Below are 13,358 nucleotides of genomic sequence, written 5' to 3'. Positions count from 1 at the left end.
CCCTTCCTGCAGTGAAACAGTTGGAGGCTGGATGCCAAAGTCAAATATTTTTCAAATGCTTGAGACCTTCAGATTAAATAATTTAAATTCAACACAGGATTGCTTCATGAATATAAAGTTAATTCACTGTATATATGAATATATTAATCATTGCTATGTTATGTATATGTTAATACACTCATTGTATATATACATATGAGTTCACATTTGTATATAAAAGTCTCACCTCAATCCCAAGAAGTACAAAGTCATGATAACCGAGGCTGGACTTCATGGCTGTTCCTGAATTCATTACCAAGACCACAGAAGGGCTCCCCCATGAGAAAGGACGGTGGTGGTGTTTTAGCGTAGGTGACCACTAAGGCTACCTCAGTACTCCAGAACTCCAGGGTCAGACTCTCTGTGGCAGCCCCACAAACACACATCCAAGGGAGCAGGCTACCTCTGGCAGTACAGGCTAAGTCACTCTCTAGTTAGGATTTTATGAGTCTTGAGTACCCGACTCAGTCTGTAAAATGCCTGCTGCCTATGAGTATGAGGGCCCGAGTTTGGATCCCCGCCGACCGTATAAACGCCCGGTGTGGCAGCTCACATCTGTAACCGTAGTACTGGGGAAACAGGGCCAGGTGAAGGTCTGGAGCTCGTTGGCTAGCAAGTCTAGCCAGCCTACAAAGCTCTAGGTTCTGTGAGTCTCTTGCTCGAAAGCCAAGATGGATGTGATTGAGGAAGACATCAACATCAGCACCTGGCCTCCATGATCATGTGCCCCCCTCACAAAACACACACACACGCACACACACACACACACACACACACACACACACACACACACACACACATCTGGAACCTCTGGCAGTGAATATGTGGATGGGAAGGATAGGAACATCAGGCAGGTGCTTGAGATATCTATTCAAGTAGTTTATTCATCCCTAAATTCATTTTAAGTTTTCCCTCAGTCACTTTATAATTAAGAAAAATGAGCTAAAAGTAAGATTTTTGAGAAAGATTCCCTGAGTCAAACCGTGGACTGCTTCTTGCTGTTTCTCTTAAGGCTGGTTCCTTTTGTTTTCCTGACGGAGCCACTGGTGAGACAAACTTCTTCATATACCCCATGGTCGCACATATATCACGTGACCCCCCCCAAGAGACCGTGACCTCTGGGGGTTCAAAGACAAATTCACTTCCCAGAAAGTCTGTGGAATATGCGATCTGCGGCACAGAACAAAGTGTCCCGTGTGTCCTTTCAGTGCGCTCTGTAGAGAGCAGTGGCTCTGGGCTGGCATTTACCCTGGGCCAAGGCCTCGGGAGAATGCAGTTGCTGACAGAGACAGAAACAGCAGCTACAGTTCTTGCCTGTCCTTAAGAACCATTTTTTCTTCCGCCCTCCCTTAAAGCTTTCCATCTCTAATATTATACCTTACATATACAAAGCAATTTTAACTTCTCTAAGCTTTTTCACGTGTATTATTATCGCTCTTCAAAATAATCCTGCAGAGAAGGTATTATTCTGATGCTGGATTTCTGGAAAAAATAAAAATGCTTCCTGAGACTCAAGGTACCAATTGAATCACAAGTAGGTACAGTTCAGGCACGGGTGTGTGAATGCCAGCACACGCATATGCGCGTGCGCGCGCACCTACACACACACACACACACACACACAGAGAGAGAGAGAGAGAGAGAGAGAGAAACAGAGACAGACAAACTGAGATTCAGTACCTCTGCAGTATTACCTCTGCAGTAATACCACAATAATTTAGGTGCCCTACGAGAGTCTGGGTAGACCAGGCATGCCTCTACTTTCTTTTCCTCTAAGTCTCGAGGTCTGTTTTCATGTAAAGGTCTACAAGCTGAAATGCTCTGCTCATAGCCCAGAAAGGATACACCTCCACCACCTGCTCTGACTTTAGTGTAGATACTGCCAGAGCCAGTGCCTCTGTAACAGCATCTGTGTGATGGGCAGGCATGAGCCAGAGCCAATGCCTCTGTAACAGCATCTGTGTGATGGGCAGGCATGAGCCAGAGCCTCTGTAACAGCATCTGTGTGATGGGCAGGCATGAGCCAGAGCCTCTGTAACAGCATCTGTGTGATGGGCAGGTATGAGCCAGAGCCAGAGCCTCTGTAACAGCATCTGTGTGATGGGCAGGCATGAGCCAGAGCCTCTGTAACAGCATCTGTGTGATGGGCAGGCATGAGCACAGACAACTCAGGTAAGGAAGATCATAGGGACAAGGAGCCTCAGCGTCCCAAGCTGCTGCTATTTCATATGGGTATATTTTCATGTCTCTTCTAGCTATGGGATGGCCTTTAAGTCTGGAAACAGACATTCTTGGTGTGTGTGTGTGTGTGTGTGTGTGTGTGTGTGTGTGTGTGTGTGTGTGTGTGTAGGCAGGCACACATGCATGGACTCCTGAGGAGAATCTCAGATGTCATTCCCTGTGACACTTCCTATCTCCTTTGAGACCTCTCATTGATGAGTCCCAGAGGTCATCCATTAAGCTGGGCGGGCAGACTATAGCGCTCCGGGGACCCTCCTGTTTGCTCTTCCCCAGTACCTGAATCACAAGCTTGTGCCACCATGCTCCATAAGTTAATGTGAGTTCTGGGGGGTTGAATGAGCATTACCAGCTGAGTCATCAGCCCAGCCCTGACAGTCTTGTTTTACGTGTTAAAATGTAAATCTATTAAACCAATTTTTGTCTGCGTATCTGCTGCATCAGCTTGCTAGGACAGATGTAACCCCCGCCCCCCCCCAAAAAAAATAATGCAGGCGAAGTGGCTTTGCCAATGGAAATTTATTTTCATTGTTCTAGAAGCTGAAAGTTCAATATCAGGGAGCCAGCCGTGTGAACTGTTGTTGCACTGTGTTAATTGGTGAATGACCACAAGGGGAGAGTCAATACATGTTTACTACAAAGAGGATTGTCGTCTGCCCCGCCCCCAATACAGGCACTTAAAAAAAAAAAAAGTTCTTTGAGAATTTCATACAATGAGTTTGACTGTATTCATTCCATCCTCCAAATTCTAGATTAACCCCCTTTTACCACCAGTCAAGTCCAACTCTTGTGTTGCCCATGTACTCATGGATATGTGGCTTTCTGTGGGAATGCGGTCCGTAGATCTGCCAGGGTCGTAGTCATTCATGGCCTCTGGCTTTCCAGTCTTTCTTGGCTCTCTTCACAGTGATCCCTGGGCCTTGAGAGGAGGGGAGATCAGTATAGATGTCCTACTTAGGGCTGAGCACTCTGTCCTCTTATCCCCTGGCCCATGGATACTCATGGGTCTTTGAGGTAATTGCCATCTACTGTAAATAGAAGCTCCTGTGATGAGGGTAGTGATATGCGCTTATCTATGGGAATAACAAGTCATTAGGAGACAGTTTACAACCGTGTCCATTTAGCAGAATAGCAGTAGATTCCCCCTTAGGACATATGGCCCATCTAACTATACCTTCTTGACCCAACTATAGTTACCAGGCATGGATTTCCTCTCGTAGAGCAGGACTTAAATCCAACCAGAAACTGATTGGTCACTCCTATGATGGCGAACCACTATTGAGTCAGTGGGCATGCCTTGGCAGGCCAGTCATACAAACCAAGTATTTTTTCAAACGTTTTGGCCCGTGGTTGGTGATGTTCAACTTAAGGACTTTTGAAAGGCCCCTTGGGGTCGAGAATAATGGATTAGCAGTTGAAAGTGCTTACTGTCCCTGCTGATCACCCAGGTTTGGTTCTTGATACCTATGTGGCAGTTCACAGGCGCCTATAACAATAGTTCCACAGAATCTGGTTCCCAATTTTGGCTCTGCCAGTCAGTACCAGGCACGTGGTGAATATATGCAGGAAAAAAAAATTTATATACATAAAATTTTAAAAATAAACTGCCAACTATAGTCTCTCTAGAGTTGATGTCGACCTATGAATGAGCAGTCATTATAGCTTCTTGACTTAGAATGCTATGTTACTGTGGCATACACACACACACACACACACACACACACACACACACACACACACAGGGGTATAGGACATCCTTGTAATAAAAAGATAAATTCTTAAGAATAAAAATAAACAAAAAGACAACAATTTGTTCTGACCTGGGTGTGTGGTTTCTGGGTTCTACTACTGGCCGTCTCTCAGCCTGGAAGATTCTCACAGCTTGCAGAAAAATGTGATGCATGAGCCCCATCCATTGCAACATGCTTACTTCCCAAACACATCCAACATCTCTTGCCTCATCCCAGCAAGTCTCAAAGGCACCTTTAATGTAAAACCCTGTGACCTGCCTGTTGGTGGCTGATGATGCAATGGTGTATAATTCAAGAGTAATTTATATTCTGTGCAAGTCTGAACATAGCTATAAAGTGTTCTCAAGAGCTGAATACTGCTGGGGCATTTAATCTAAGTGGAGGGAGGATTTAGTGTCCATCAGCTTTCTGGGATGAATGCTGGGGGAGGAATTCTTTTTTTCTGTTTGCTGATGTTCACCTCTAAGATTTTAAAAATCAAAAGAGAGAATGAAGGGTGATCTTAGGGAAGAGGCTGCTTCTCAGACACCCCAACATGCATGTCTACAAGTAACAGGCACCCTAACATGCATGTCTATAGGAAACAGGCATTCCGACATGCATGTCTGCAAGGAACAGTCATCCCAACATGCATGTCTACAAGGAACAGGCATTCCAACATGCATGTCTACAAGGAACAGTCACCCCAACATGCATGTCTACAAGGAACAGGCATTCCAACATGCATGTCTGCAGAGCATTTCCACAGCAACCTGAGGACTTCTGGTCAGAGCAGAATCCCTCTTGCCGCATAGCAACAGTGGAACAGGCCAGGGTTGGGGACACAAAGACGTCATCCCTCATTCCTGGGAGCAGAAAATGTCACACAGATGGATCTCTAGCTCTAGAAAGCTGGAGAAATTATGTGACCGTGAAGTTTTGGGAACATCTTGGTCACATAAGAAATAGATATTTGGGGAAATGCCCATGCACACAATATGTAACTGGTCTGGATTCTTGTGAGAGCCCTCACAGGAGCTTCGGTTTCCTAGGAGATGGCTTCTTGGATTAGTAAGAGCATTCCTGCTGCCTAGCGTGAGGCCCACGGTTTGCTGTTATTTCTCCACAGGGTCCACTGCCATGGTGTGACTGTCACGGTGTCTCCGAGCACCATTAAGGCTTGTGGAAACACTCATGCCACCCTAGCCTTGCTGCATAGGCTAACATAGCACCGACTGTAGAGACGGCACCATCATGTTGGCCTCTTGCACTGCAATGAGTGCTCAGAAGTGGGCTGAGGGAAGAGTCAACTCTGTGGCTGTAAATAGCAGTTTAGACATATCCCATCGTAGTTGCTGACCTTTACGGTGGTACTAGGATGGGATGGGCATATTACTGGGCTGCTGATCACGTGCTCCCTGGTAACATTCCATGGTGACAAAAGAATTAGCTTCCCCTGAACAACGCTGGCCTGGCCTGGCCTGGCATTCCTCATCAATGGTAACACATTCCGCAGATCTGTATTTCTCTGTTGTCCTGACTTAGAGGCAGCGCTCCCATGATGCATCACTATGGTCTGCCTCTTGACTACAGGGTAGGCAGCGCTCCCATGATGCATCACTATGGTCTGACTCTTGACTACAGGGTAGGCAGCGCTCCCATGATGCATCACTATGGTCTGACTCTTGACTACAGGGTAGCTAGCACTTCCTCAAGAAGCTCAGAAGGCAGGGAAGTCAGTCTTCTTAGGGCTTCCCAGTGTGAGGACTGAAAGCCTCACATTCCAGACAAACTCTCCCATAACTCCTAGGTGACCCAGGATGCTTTGCTGCCCTATACATGAAGTGAGGCCTTAAAGGAGCAGAGGAAGCCAGAGATGTATGGGTCTATTAACTGGGTTGTGGTATCGTAAGTCTTGTGGGTGCCGGGAACTGAACACTGGTCCACTGGAAGAGTAACCAGGTGCTCTTAATGGCTGAGGCATCTTCTCTATCTTATTCCTGCCACGAGAATGCCACTCATTTGGTGCTAATCACTCTGCCTGTAGCGCCACCTTAAAATACCACGCTCTTCCATATGAATGCAGGGATTCCGTTTCCAAGGCGAGAGTAATTGGTGAAAATGCGCACAGGATAGCATAAGAGTAGCACTGAACTCGGACTGCCCAGAGAACATCCATGACAGGCCACGTGCCTGGGAGGGGAGAGCTAAGGCAGAAACTTACTTTGCTCGGTCGTATATGGGGCAATTCCCAACCAGAGAAAAGCAGCCATTGCCAGGGCGTGTAATGATGTAGTTCAAGAGGAAAAGCAGGAACCTGCCAGCTCTAAAGCAGCACACGGAGGCTGAGGAATGCCTGAGAGACTGGAGGTAAGAGCTAGGGAAGTACACGGAAGCCTGGCTTCAGGGCAGCCTGGAAACCCAGAGATCCAAACAGGAGGAGGCTGTCAGCCAGGCGAGAAATTACAACTAGGAAGAGAGAAACTAGACTCCAGTGTTTGGCAACCAGAGAAACATTAATTAGAGATGGCAGTGACTTGGAGGAGGGGCGGGAGAGCTGTGATTGGAATAGGAGTAGGAGTCCTCGGGAGCCTGGTTTTCAGGAAGCCACTTTGCTCCCTTTTGCCCTCCTTGGACTAGAGGGCGCCGGCTAGAGCGACCATTTTAGAACCCAGAGATAGTGTCATTCTTGCAGCCAGCCTTTGGTGGGGCTCAGGGACAGGAGTGTGTAGGGCAGGGTGGAGAGGTGCTGAGTGACATTAGATGTGTGACTTCTGGAAGAACCTGAGTGGATAGGCCATGAAAGGAAGTGGGAGCTGTGGATGAGCCATCGAAAGAGGCCTGGTGCACACAGCCAGTTGCTGCCGTGAGCTGTGGCGTCCTGCTTGTGGATGGAGTTTACAGATAGGGACATTAGACAGTATGGGTCTGCAGGGCAGCACTGCCTGCATGTTAGTGCAAGCTCGCTCAGCCCGCAGCTTCCTGGAATGGCACCCTAATCGCTTCTATCTGGACTCCTGAACTCTGAGCCCAGGCCAGCAAGAATCCTGGCACTGAGAGGCTAATTAGCTGGGACTGACTAGCTGTGGCTGGCTGCCTAGAGACTGTGTTGAGAAAGTTGAAGGCTTCTTGCAGGGTCAGCAGGCAGGAGGGTTGGGACTATGAGCCATTTCTGCTAAAGGTATGGGCTTGTCATTAATGGAGCAGCCACTGGAGTTTGCTATCCAAAGGATGATCCATGCAGGGGCATACCTAAGATATGTTAGTGGTCTCCAAATGGTGTAAGTCATAGGATGCTTTCGCCAGTGAAATTTCTCCTGGAAACAGACCGAAGTAGAGCTGTTTTGCTCAAGTAGAGGAGAGAGAGCTGGGAGTCTCTCTTGCTTCTCCCCCTCATCCCTGGTCGTGGTTCTAGAAACATCTCCACATGAGACTGTTTTAAAACCACTGGGGGCAGGTGCTACTCTCCAAGAAGCCAGGGAAGATTTTTTTTCTGAGGATGGCATTTGAGTTGAAAGCAGGGAGCTCAAGGCCATTTTGGACAAGAGAGTGAATGTAAAGGGTGGGTTGTAGAGCATGCTTATCTAATTTCCTATCACGGAGCACTAGCGTGGCTACTGCATAGGGCTGTGTGGTCAAGGTAAGACATTTGCTCTGATAAGTGAACAGAATCCACTTAGGAGTCCCCTTACAGAGAAAGTGAGACGTTTAGATCGAAGTGCTACAAGCTATTGGAGGTTTTGTAACCGGACAGAACAATAATTTGGCAGGAGTTTAACATTTCCATTGGCTCTTCCATGGAGCAAATGTAGAAGTCAAAGCGCCAGTGGTCTATTGGGGTAGTTGATGTAACATGGAAACTAGGCTTGGGTTGTAGCGGTGAACACCTTGCAACTGAGGTATGGCAGGTGTCTAGCATGTCACTCCTTATCAGGCACGGAGCCCTGGGAACAGTAGACCTGGCCAGGCTTGTCCCCTGCTTCCCATTGGAGCTCTCTTCATCTAGCACTATCTAGCCTGCATTGAAGTTGCTAACCTCTGGGTGTCTATACACTATACACTAGACACTGCTACACCAGGGAGGGAACTTAAGTCTCTGCCTCTGCCCTCTGACTTCTCAGATGAAGGAACCAGAGGCTGGGAGGGAGCTGATGATAAACCCATGTCTCTTAATCCCCGTCTGGTGTTAGTTTTGTTTTATTCTCAACTTTTCATTTATGTGCGGCTTATATTCCCTACAATATCATATGTTGCTTTTTTCCCCCTTTTTTTTTATTTTAGTTTTAATTAAAGATTCTTCAGAGCAGGGGTCCTATCTTATTCCCCCTTCTCTCTCACCAACATCTAGCACAAAGGTTGGTTTGAACAAAAGGTCACACGTATGTTGTTACTTGGCTGTTTTGGCTCTCCCAAGCCCATCGTCAAAGAATTACCCCCGCTCCACCCACCCATCCTGGCAAAGCCTCACTCCTTTGTCCAGACCTGATGCTGCCCACCAACCACTTCTACCCATCGCTCTCTGCAGCTGCCTACACTTGCAAGTGCTAGGTATTAGCAGTGCCACGCAGGCTGCAGGTCAAAGGGAAGGATGACTTGAGGGTAGGGATCTTGTCGCCCAACTGTTGGACTCTAACCACAGCTAACACTGGATAACCATGACATCCCAGTGGCCTTACTTGACTTCCCACTTGCCTCTCGCTAAGTGCTCACAGGGGGCAGCATGACCGAGTCTGCAAGCACCGCCTCAGAGGCTGAGTTCTGACATTTCATCTTTCCTATCGATTGAGCTGAATGCGGACTCATTTCTGAGGCCTCCCTGTGTGCCCCAGCAGCCTTCTGCCCCTGTGTGGATCTCCTCTCCCAGCAAAAATCCATACTTTTCTTTAGTGGATGGCATGATGAAGCTGTTGAGAAGGGATAACTCTGTTTCCTAAAGTTTACCTAAAGTCCTATGCGATCCCTGACATGGCCAGAGCTTCAGTTTATAAGTTTAGTTCACCTCTCCATCTCAGAACTCTTCTACCCTGGTCTAGATCTATGATTCCCAGTGTCCAGGGCAGATCAGATTTGCACTTACCCCCGCTGCCTCCTTATGCCCAATAGTCCCTGTACTTCTCAGTGGCCCTTGGGAGCACAGATTGGCGTCAGTACGGTGCCTCTGGGAAGGGGCAAGCTTCTCGACTCAGAGACTGCATTAGCACAGTATTTGAGCTCATGTGGGCCCCTCCTCGCCACATACACAACTTCCGATTTTGGCCTTCATCCCCATGTGAGAAATCAGCAGATCAAAAGTATGAATGTAGCTTTGGAGAGGATTAAAAACAACCAACAAAACAAAACCACAAGACAGAGAGTGATGGGGGGGGGGTAGCTTGGGCAGCAAAAGGCTTACCACAATGGCGCAAGGACCCGCATTCCACCCCAGAGCCCAGGTGGAAAGCCAGGCAAGGTGCACACGCTTGTAGTAGCAGCGCCGAGGATGTGCACAGAGTTGCCTGTGGCTCACCTTGCATGCAGAGCACACCCCAGGTCAGTGGAAGATCCCACATGAAAGAAAGGTGGCCAGCCCCTGAGGACTGACACCCAAGGTTGACGTCTGTCCTCCACACACACCCGCAAACATGTGTTCAACACACACACACGCACACACACACACATGCACACACACACACACACACACACGCACACACACACACACACACGCACGCACGCACATGGAGGGAGAGAGAGAGAGAACCCAAAAATCCAAAACTTTGCCATTTTGATAGATGTTGTCACTGTGCTTTAATCTCCTTTTTCTTTTGTTTTTGTAAAGGTCGACATTATTTTTTATTTTATATTTGTGTGTGTTGCGTGTGTGTGTTGGGCGGGTAGCTGTATATGCACACGAGCGCTGTGCTCTAGGAGGCAGGAGACCAGAGGACTGGGATCCCCTGGAAGTGAAATTACACGCAGTTGTGAGTTGCCATACAGGTGCTAGGAATCAAACTCGGTCCCCTGGGTGAGCAGCAAGTGCTCTTAAGTACTGAGCCATCTCTCCAGCCCCTCTGCTTTGGGGTTTTAATTACTGGGTTATGAATAACATTGAACACATTGTATCTTCACTGCCCTTTCATACTCTTCCGTGATCTGAGTTTTGGCCGGCTACACTTTTTCCTCCTTCAGTGTCACTCTATTCCTAACATTCTGTCAGTGTCATGCAATCACATTGTAGAATGCAGAATGCAGCTGGAACTTTGCAGACAATTGGCGATGGATAGGAGAGAGCTGGGCCCTGATGCCAGTCTTTACTAAAACAATCTAGCCGGAAACAATGGCACACACATGTAGTCCTAGCTACGCAGGAGGCTTAGGTAGGAGGATCACAGAATTAAGGCCGGCCGGACTGAGCTACAAAATGAGTTCGGGTCCAGCCTTGGAAACTTAGCAAATCTAAAATTAAAAATAAATAAAATAGTTTGACTATAGCTCAGTGGTAGAGTACTCCCCTTGTGTGCACAAAGCCCTAAGTTAATATCCAGCAACCTCCCGTACAAAAGAAATAGGACTATAAGCTGCAACCTGGCTGCCTGAGATTGCACCGTGGCTTCCCATCTACCTGCTCTGTGATGTTGGGCAAATGACTTAACCTCAGTACTCTTTCCAGTTACATGCAGATAAAAATGCAATCCGTGTTAAGAATTAAAGGCCAAGCACACGACTTAGCTTCCGGCACATGGCACTTTTTAAAAATATAATATTTTTGGTAATTCTTTGACAATTTCATATAATGTATTTTGATTATACTCCCCCCCCTTCTCCTCATAACCACTTCTGACTCTTAGAATCTTCCCACCCATCTCCCACAACGTGACGGTATAAATGTGTCATTTGCGGTGGAGCACTCTGCCTGCACCCATTCTCTGCACTTTGATTGGCCACACAGCACTTCTTAATTGTTAAGTATGTCTGCAGCTGTTACGGCCATTTAAATGGTCACCAACTTATGAACTATTGCCCTGCTGTGGACTTCTTCCCTTGGTCTCCAGGAACCTTCGGGGAGACATAAGATGTGCTCGTAAAGAAACCCAGCAGTTAGCAAGGAAATGTCTCATAGTGGATAGAAAACATAGCATACTGCCTCTCCTCTCCTTCCCTGTGAGAAAGCTTACGTCGCCCGCTCCTTCCCATTGACCCAGATGCACCTGCTTCTTTGGGTCACAAAAAGCATACACAAAAGAGGACGCTGAAAAAGTGGTCGAATTTACTCTAGCTATGCCAAACATTGGCACTGGTTAAGAGAGTTTGTGATTCTACAACATTTTATCCCATCTCACCTCTTCTGATGATCATCCAGTTGGAGGTTGATTTGGGGAATACATAGCATATGTTCTGTGCATGCTTGCATGTGAAAATGGTAAAGAATATGTTTTAAAGAGAATCCTAATATCAAAAAGGTTTGCTAAATTTCACACTGAAGCATGATGGGTGAGTTAAGTGATGCCCACGTGGATAAGGAGGCCGAGAAGGCACATGTGTGGCTCCTGGACTTCACCACCACCCATAATGTAAGGGTTACCCTAGAGAGCTAGCTTTCCACGGGACATTTTCCAGAAAGGTTGCCTTGTAGAAAACGGGAAAGATTTTCAAGAGTAATGCAACCGAGAAGGGTTTTTTCCCTTTTGATGGTGACTTTATTAAAGTAAGAGTTTTTAAATTTGTATAAGATGATATATATATATATGTATATATGTATGTATACACACACGTGTGTGAAAGAAAAAGAGATGATTTTATTGCTACACCAAATGGGATGATTTGTTTTTGCCAATGAAAGAAGCATATTTTAAATACTTAATAAAAAAAAAAAGAATTAAATATCCCGTGGTCATCCCACCCTATATAAATCTCCAATGCGATACTCAATTGGTGTATTGTATTGAAGAAGAGACTTCCCGAGATTGTCCAAGATGATTGGAGTGAGCAGAAGCAATGGGCCATTAGGAGTGTCCTCCTCCCACGAGCTCTTGGTGGTGACCATGGTGACAGCCCACTGTTCCCTGAATCTTCCCGTCTCTCCCACTTAAACAGGTGTAACTATAACAATCCTAACTTCTCTTCTCTCTTCTTCCCTTCTTCCTTTTCCTTCTCCATTTCCCTGCCCGGTGTTTCCTCCCTTGTTCTCCAGGAACCTTCTGCATCATTTCACTGTGCACCTGTGTGGCTGGGATCAACTTTGAGCTATCACGTTACCCACGCTACCTATATGGACTCCCGGATGACATCAGCCACGGCTATGGATGGTCCATGTTCTGTGCGTGGGGGGGCCTGGGTCTCACACTAATCTCGGGATTCTTCTGTACCTTGGCCCCCTCTGTCCAACCTGTCCCGAGGACCAACTGCCCTAAATCCAGACCAGAGAATGGGACAGTGTGCTAAAAACAAACAAACAAACAAACCCATACATATATATATATATATAAATATATATATAATATACATATATAAAATGAAACTCAATCAAGATGATGCCAGTGCCAAGGTAGAGTTGAGTTGGCCCAGGCACCTGCATCTAATCAGACTTTGTGTTACCTCATCTCCAAGATGGGAGAAGTGTTCCCATCCTATGGCTCTCTCATTATTTCTTGACTTTGGCGTCATGGTCTCCTCAAGACGGAGTGGAAGCCACCACCTGCGGTAGCATCCTGACCCCTGTCAGTCACTCATAACGATGTGGCGGTGAACTGGAAGGGACAGAGGCAGTGGTCTGAAGCAAGGCAGACACAGAGAAGGACGTGCTACACTCTGGGCCAGCAGGAAAGGCCACCACCACCACCCTAGCCATCATATCACCGGGAAACCCGGTCCCTTGAGTTCGTAGAACGTAACCACGTCTTTGAGGCCATTTTCAGGACCTCATCTCTGCTCTTCCTGTTCCGAGCTCCTTCCCAGCCCACCAGCAGCACCAGGAGTGGAAGAGAAAACAGACTGAGAAAGGAAGTTTTCTCCTTGTGGCCAAACCTTTGGACAATGGCTTAGAGGCGGGGGAGGGGAGAGAACATGCTGAGAGGCAAGATCAGCATCAACAAAGGGACATTTCCGTGGATGCTCAGAAAACCCAGTCTTACCTTCCAGCTGCCTTACACCCCTGTTAAACAAGAGGCCACCCTGTCCTCCCCTGCCTGCGCTCTCTGGGCAGATGGCACCTTTGAGCAATGCTGTGACCTGTGTGTGTGTGTGTGTGTGTGTGTGTGTGAGTGTGTGAGCGTGTGTGCACGTGTGCATAGCTATTGGTTGGTTATCTTTTTCTTTCCTACTCTTTGAATGGAAATATCATCTTACTCTGTTCTCTCTTTATCTCTCACTGTTATT

General features: G+C 47.1%; 1 protein-coding gene across 1 annotated transcript in view; it reads left to right on the top strand.

The window, feature by feature from the left end:
- The window catches only part of LOC127214230 (transmembrane protein 178B), a 32,659-nt gene extending 20,128 nt beyond the window's left edge, over positions 1-12,531 (top strand). The window contains exon 2 of the mRNA XM_051174628.1: positions 12,175-12,531. Coding sequence (XP_051030585.1) covers positions 12,175-12,425 — 251 coding nt within the window. The 3' untranslated portion in view covers positions 12,426-12,531. The remainder of the gene's footprint in view (positions 1-12,174) is intronic.
- The last annotated feature ends 827 nt before the right edge of the window (positions 12,532-13,358 follow it).

This window comes from Phodopus roborovskii, unplaced genomic scaffold (assembly GCF_943737965.1).
Source record: "Phodopus roborovskii unplaced genomic scaffold, PHOROB, whole genome shotgun sequence".
In the NCBI taxonomy this organism is placed as follows: domain Eukaryota; kingdom Metazoa; phylum Chordata; class Mammalia; order Rodentia; family Cricetidae; genus Phodopus; species Phodopus roborovskii.
Note: the sequence above shows the minus strand (reverse complement) of the source record. Positions and strands in the feature narration are given on the sequence as shown.